Source organism: Monoraphidium neglectum, assembly GCF_000611645.1.
Source record: "Monoraphidium neglectum strain SAG 48.87 unplaced genomic scaffold scaffold00299, whole genome shotgun sequence".
In the NCBI taxonomy this organism is placed as follows: Eukaryota; Viridiplantae; Chlorophyta; class Chlorophyceae; order Sphaeropleales; family Selenastraceae; genus Monoraphidium; species Monoraphidium neglectum.
This window is the reverse complement of record NW_014013329.1, coordinates 1-6,700: the sequence shown is the minus strand read 5'-3', so window position 1 is coordinate 6,700 and position 6,700 is coordinate 1. Positions and strand designations below refer to the sequence as shown.

The following is a 6,700-nucleotide window of genomic DNA, read 5'->3' as shown; positions in this document are numbered from 1 at the left end:
CGTGCGGGCGTACGTGGGGCCGGTCACGGCGCTGCTGTCGGACCCGCCGGTGCTGGCGCTGCTGCAGGCGCTGCGCATGGCGGCGGCCGCGAAGCACAACGGCGGCGCGCGGCTGGCGCCGACCGATGGTGACGTCATCCTTGAGGAGGACGCGGCCGACCCCGCGGCGCTGATGGCCGCGGCCGCGGCTGCCGCGCGCCACCCGCCGGCGCGGCACACGCTGTTGCACATCTCGTGCGGCGGCTGCGAGTGGTGGGTTAGTTGCGGGGTATGGCCAGCGAGTGACCTCAATGCCTGTGCTGGCTCCAGCCAACCTCATCTTCTTGGCTGCAGCAAGTCTAGAGCTCTGCACAAAATGTATTCTCTTGGACCCTGGCATCAGCATGTCGCCGGTCCTCAAGCCTGGCCTTCCTCACCCCTCCCCTTCTGCCAGCTTGCCGGAAAATCCATGCGCCGTACCCCCCGCCCCCCCCCCCCAAAAAAAAACAAAACCGTCAGGGACACCTTCCACGCCATGTTCCAGCACGCCACCCTCAGCGGCGACGCCCTTGACCACATTGAGACGCTGCTGCTGGACACCCCCGGCCCTGTGCCCAGCGATCACCGCGCCCTCAGCCTCTACGCGCTTCTGTACCAGGTGGGTTCGGGTGCGGGTGGGGGTGGATTGGGATCAGGATTGGGATTAGGATTGTTACAAGATCCCGTGGTCGCCCGCTCCTGGAGCCATCCAGGCGGGTGCGTGGAACAAGTGGGCTTCACCGCTGTGTGCACCTGCTGCGTGCTACTGAGTTTACAAATGCGTGTAAGGGACCTGGATGTGAGTGGGTGCAGGGGAGGCTGGCCCTGCTGCGATACCGCCAGCGTCCCGCGTCAGCCAAACCTGCACCGGGCGGTGCCACGGCTGCCAGCCCTCCCTGCATGGGTGGCTTTGCACTGTGCTCTCCACCTGCGGTGGGGTCATGCGATTTGATTCCATAATCAACGTTTGTTTCCAGCCTTGCGCCCGGCCGTGAGGCACCACGCACCAGGGGTGCAACTCGGCTGGCCGTTATGGTCAAGGTCCCCACCGCCCGCCCTTGACCACCCGTCTCTTCGCCAGGTCCATGGCTTTGTGGGCTTCACCCACCACCGGCTGCCCAACGGGCAGATCCGCCTGGGCTGGGTGCGCGCCCCGTGGCGCGCCGCCGTGCGCGCGGCGGTGCTGGGGCGTGCCGGCGGGGACGGCCGTCCGTCTGCGTCAGCGTGACAGCTGCTGCCTGTTGGACGACAGCAAGCTCGCTGTACAGCGAGGGCGGCTATTGAGAGATGCGGATGGCTGCTGTGCCGTGTGGGTGACGTTGGACTCTGATCACACGCCTACTGAAGGCTGTGGCCTCAAGAAAGAGCCGGATTGCCTGGGTTCAGGGAAAGATGTTGCACACCCTCTGGGTCTGCTTCAAGACACATTTCATCCCTCACCCTCAAGACGTGGTAGTGGGGCGGTGCTGACAGCCAACAGCACTGACAGCGGCCACCGGCTGTTGTCGCGCGCAAGGCTGCGTCTCCGCACCTGTGTGCTGGTGCCCGACGCCGATTGTTTGCAGCCGCCGCAAGGCCGGCGGGTTCTTCAGCATGCATTCTACGTGATTAGCTCTGTTGCGGTGGTTAACCTCGGACCTGTAGGCCTTGAATGCACTTACTCCTTCACTGCCTGTGACCTGCACAACCTGCCCCTCCTCTGGTAATTTTCATGCAGTCATCCGTGCCGGGGTGGCCCAGTGATTGGCAATTCACGGGTGTCTGTGCCCAGGCCGGCCCAGGCTGGTGCTTTGCCCGCCCTATTCAGTCCTTTTGGTTTTTCAACAGCCCATGAGAGTGCTGGGACACCGAGGCAACATGGCGTGCACAAGCAAGTCTTGGTGCAGTAGGGGTGCCCAGGACAGGTGAGCTGGCCCAGCCCACCCGAGTGCAGATGGTAGGTAGGTTGCGCCCAGCTAGAGAGTCGGTCTACGCACGCAACCTCGCCTCACGAGCACCCACCCACCTGATGCTGCGTTTAGAGTCCCACTCAACAGTTGATATCATCAGTGTCTTTTTACAATAAGGACGGTGGTCACCTGCAGCCGGCTCGATCCACGCAAAGCATCACCTGGTTATTGGCGCGATTAAGCAATATCATCACTCGCCCGTGCAGCGGCAGCCCAACGCGCACCCATCGCTGCCGGCGGGCGTGCGTGCTCTGCACCCCAGAAACAAATGTGAGCCATGCATGAAGTCACAAACAACACTCTGCTCGCGTCGAATCTCGCGTAGGCCAAGCTGGCGGGGGGCCCCGACACCGCCTTTGTGCGTTCCTCAAATCAGCAGTGCGGCCGACGGTTTGGGCAGCATAAGCATCTGCCCGCATAATGCGCCTCTCTCGGCGCCGAAAGTGAACACGCGGCCTTCAGAACCTGAATAGCCGCAGCCTCAAGGGCAGCAGGAAGACCGGCAGGTTGCCTCAGGCCCCACCACGAAAGTTGAGGAGGGCGCTAGGCGAGCAGCGCGGCCAGCAGCGTCGCGCCTGCCAGCGCGCTGGCCGCCACGCGGGCGCTCGCGCCGCCGTTGCTGCCGGTGGGCGTCGCCGTCGCGTTGGCGTCGCTTATGAGCGCCACTGTGGTCGCGTTGGAGTTGGAGGCGACGAGGGAGGTGGGCAGCACAAATTCTGGGGGTTCCATGTCGATCACGAGAGTCGGGCCTTTCCCCGACGGCTGGTGTCCGCCGTAGCCATAGCCGTAACCAGAGCTCGCGCCGTGGTCGCCGTAGGTGCCGGGGGTGACGGTGGGGGTGTTGCCGCCGTAGGTGCCTGCAGAGGGTCGGGTGGGATGGGGGCAGCTGTTTGTTTGATCACCAGAGGGAGCTGCGGGCGCAAGGTCACTAGGCGGGGCCGTACCGCCTCGGTGGTGCTGGTGCCCCGGCTGGTGTACCCCTCATCTATACACGAGTGTCTTTACGCCAGGATTTGCGCCCGCTCAGCCCGCACATAGTGCTGCAGCAGCGTTGGCAAGAGCCGCCGCGTTGTGAAGGCTGGGCTGCAGGCAATCAACCTGGCGTCCAAATCCGTGCCCACCTGTCGCTTGGGCACTCCCCAACACGGTCACAAGTGCTAGAAGCACCACTAGAGTCTTGAACGACATTGTTGTGGAAGGGAGAAGGAGTCGAGAAGGAAGGGTGAACCTCGCGGGAGCTACCTTTTGCCTCGTCAAGCGGGGCGTGTCAGTAAGGCTCGGGTTGAGGCGTGGGATAGGAACGTTTGGGATGGATCAATGTCGTTCAAGCGCTGGGACGAATGACGGCGATAAGCTTGGCTTTTGCGCGGTATGCCCGACCAGCTCCTGCCTCGGGCATGCCTCGAAACTTGAAAGCCTCTCGTCTGCATTTGGGCGCAAATCTTGATTTATACGTCAATCATATGGCTGATGACTTAACTAAGCAGAACAACTTTGTACGCAGCATGCGGCGATGCGAAGCGGCCATTCCACGCCCCAACGGTCTGAACAGAGCAGCCGGTGTCCACGGTGCAGCACCTGCGAGCTCACCGCCAGACGCAGAGGGGCCCTACACCGCAGGGTGTCGGGGACGCTGGCGCGTCGTGGTATCGGATGCATTTTGACCGGAAGGATGACCGGGGTGACCGGAGTGACCAGGGTGACGAGGGTGGTGGGCAGGCAGTGTGGGCAGTGCGCGAGCCTGCAAAGCTGACATTTTGGTTGCGTCGCAAAACCAGTTGTCCCCTGGCCACAAACAACCGTTTACATTATGTCTGCTGCAAGAAAGCGTCGTATGGGGGTCGAAGCTCCCCCTGATCGCCATCAACACATTCAAACCATCACCTCACAGCTTTGACGCAGCGTGGTGACTGCCGTGCGCTGCTTCAGTCATGCTGGGTGGACGAAAAGCAGGAGGCGCACCGATGCTCCTGCAAGTCACAAAGAAACACCATAAAACACCAGCAGGCCACGCGCTCGCCCCGGAGCTTCTTGTGTGGTATTGGGGTGTTGGTCTCTCCTCCAGAATTGTCACTGCGGCCAGCCCGCTTGCAGTGTCACCCCGCACAGTCAAATCCTTGGTGTGGGGTGGCGGACCCGTTCAAAACCGCCCGGGCAGCATGTGCAAAGCAAAGGCACAAAACATCGTACGATCCACCGCATGCGGGCACACACAGACAAACTTGTGAGGCCAGGCAAGTGGGCGCCTCTCGCGGCGCCGCACAACAGGCCTGTGAACTTCCCGTGATATAGGTTGGAGTGTGCAGGCTCTGATTGATGCACCCTCATGGCCGCATTTGGGGCTTTCACGCATGCCTCCGCCCCCTCCTGCGGGCGGCGCATCAAAGCAGTCACTCGGCAGGCACCAGCTCGCTCAAGGAGACATGGGAACAGTTTTGGTGGAGTTGGGGCGAGCGAGCCTCGACAGACACAGGCGCCCTACCACCTGGCTGCACTCATACAGTATTGACGCGTGCAGGCCAGCAGCGTCTAGCCCCCAGCCACCAACAATATGAATGGGCGCTGACAGGCAGGGCAGGACGGCAATGCAGCGCACGGGGTGCTGTTGTTGAGGAGCGGATGCCCATGGCATGCGTCGATGATCGCATAATTGCGAGGTCAAGAGTGGCAGCCTTGACTGCTGTTCCGACCAAAGAGCAGTAGTCAACGCTGGCGAACGGGTGCAGCGCCGACGCCAGCACTGCACAATCCAGATCAACCACCGCCGTCAAGGGGAGCAAGCCGCACGCCGCTGCCCCTCCCGCGGCGCAAAACAATGCCAAACCGTGTGTGGGCGGCGCCCCGCGACGCGCCGCGCTCACGCCGCGACCAGGGTGGCCCCCTCAAGCGGCGCCGCGGCGAGCGGCGCGCTCCTGAGCTGCGCGCCAAACGCCTCGCGCCCCACCCACGCCGCGTGGAAGCCGTACGGCACGCGCGCCGGCAGCGCCACCCGCGCCAAGGGCGCGTCGTCCATGGTGGCGGCGTCCCAGATCCCGAGGTAGCTGGAACCGGCTGCCTCGTCGTGCACGAAGGTGACGAGGAAGCCGTCGTCCTCGGACGCGCACGCGGCGGGGTCGTCGTGCCTTTCGGGGAGGGCGTGGTTTTCACGTGGTTGCAGTCAAGAATAGCCTGTTGTTGCTTGTGTGGTAGCTGAGAGCAGATGTGGGCGCTGGGTCCTTGGCTTCTTTGCGCAAACAATATGCACAGTATGCGGTGTTCTCGTGTGCACGCAAGTATTCTGTCTTGATTGGCGACCGCCTGCCTGCCTGCCAGGTGCACCGCCCCCTGCAAGGCCACCGCAAGCAGGCCAGCGGCGCCCAAGCACCATTGCAGGCAGGTCCGTCGGTCGCCCTGCGCAGCGCCCTCCGCACCGCGGCTTCAGGCAGGGCCACCTTGGAGATTCCGCAGTTCCAGGCTGTCACGGCCATGCACAACAATTGCCCTGCGTCCTCCCCCCCCCTAAAAAAAGGCCGCCGCACCCCACCTGGGCACGAACATGGTCTCCCCGTTAAAGTGGCCCGGCGGCAGCTTGATGCGCCCCACGCACGCGTCGCCCTCGCCCTCGCCGCGCGTGAGGTCGATCTTGGCGACGCCGTCCCACTTGACCGCCTTGCTCTCGGCCACCATGGACGCCAGGTAGGCGTAGCTGAGCGGGTTGGGCGAAGAGTTTGGGCAGATATTTTGTGGGAGAAGGTTTAATGGCATCTTGTTGTGGTCAGGCTGTAGCAGAATGGCAGGGTCCTGGTTGCGGCTGCCTCCCATACGTGCTGTGTGCTGGGTGCCTGGTTCAGGCCAGGCACGCAGCCGCGTCGGCTGGGTGCGGCGCAAGCGGCGCGGCATGGGGGGCTGTTCGCAGACAAACGTCAAGCGACAAGAGCCGGGGGGCTGGGTCGCATGCAAAGCCCTGCAGCTGCATCTGGATGACCCCAAATTCGCACCGCCAACCACCCCCACACTGCCCCCCCAGACACCCACCGCGTCTTCTGGCCGGTGCGGCGCGGGTCTATGGTGGGGAAGTCCCCGACCGCCTCGCTGAGCACCCGCAGGGAAGCTTCCCCCGTGGCCGGGTCCAGGGTGACCACCGCGGTGCGCGGCTGCTCGCCCTTTGGGATGCCCCCCGTGGCGCTCGTCCTGCGGCGGTCGGCGGTTGACGGTTGGCGGTGGGCGGTTGATGATCTGGCGGTCGGCGCAGGGCGGGCCGGCGGGTGGTGGTTGTCTAGCCAAAGGGTTTCGAGGGTCGAGCGCTTCGGCCTGCAGCCCGCCCATGATTTGATAGGCGGCCCGCTGACGCCGCATGGAGGGCGGGGGCGCGTCTGCAACCCCAATTCTGACAGCCACCGCTATCGCCAAGGACAGACGAAAGCGACCCACAGACGGGCGCCCTGCAAGCACCTGTGGCTGCCCCGGGCTCCCCCCCCCAGTGTGCCCCCACCGTGTGTCGAGCTCGAGGCTGATAGTGTCGTGGTAGCACACAAACAGCTTCACCTGGGAAAAGGCGGGAAAACGTATAGTTCTTATTATCACTTTGTCTATAGTTGCTTTGTGCATGAGAGGTCACATGAGAGGGCGTGCCGGAGCGCAGGCTGGGAAGATGAGCAGTGGGCGGCAGCGCGTGGGTTGCCCCATGGCAGCAGGGTGGTGGGGGGCCGCACCTTGCCGTCGCCCTCCTCCCACGCGTTGATGACGTGGAAGAC

At 63.7% G+C, this 6,700-nt stretch overlaps 3 protein-coding genes across 3 annotated transcripts in view; 1 reads left to right on the top strand and 2 right to left on the bottom strand.

The window, feature by feature from the left end:
• The window catches only part of MNEG_2602 (hypothetical protein), a gene marked incomplete at both ends in the record, with an annotated part of 4,283 nt that extends 3,037 nt beyond the window's left edge, over positions 1-1,246 (top strand). Inside the window, 3 exons of the mRNA XM_014048919.1 lie at positions 68-252; positions 499-637; positions 1,100-1,246. Coding sequence (XP_013904373.1) covers positions 68-252; positions 499-637; positions 1,100-1,246 — 471 coding nt within the window. The remainder of the gene's footprint in view (positions 1-67; positions 253-498; positions 638-1,099) is intronic.
• A 1,264-nt stretch (positions 1,247-2,510) lies between these two features.
• MNEG_2601 (hypothetical protein) lies at positions 2,511-3,155 on the bottom strand (the record flags this gene model as incomplete). Its single annotated transcript, XM_014048918.1, has 2 exons — positions 2,511-2,824; positions 3,089-3,155. 2 exons carry the CDS (start codon positions 3,153-3,155, stop codon positions 2,511-2,513), a joined length of 381 nt encoding a protein of 126 aa, XP_013904372.1.
• Positions 3,156-4,824: 1,669 nt separating this feature from the next.
• On the bottom strand, positions 4,825-5,711 carry MNEG_2600 (Carotenoid cleavage dioxygenase 1; the record flags this gene model as incomplete). Its single annotated transcript, XM_014048917.1, has 2 exons — positions 4,825-5,089; positions 5,491-5,711. The coding sequence occupies 2 exons, from the start codon at positions 5,709-5,711 to the stop codon at positions 4,825-4,827; spliced, it is 486 nt and encodes a 161-aa protein (XP_013904371.1).
• Positions 5,712-6,700: the final 989 nt, after the last annotated feature.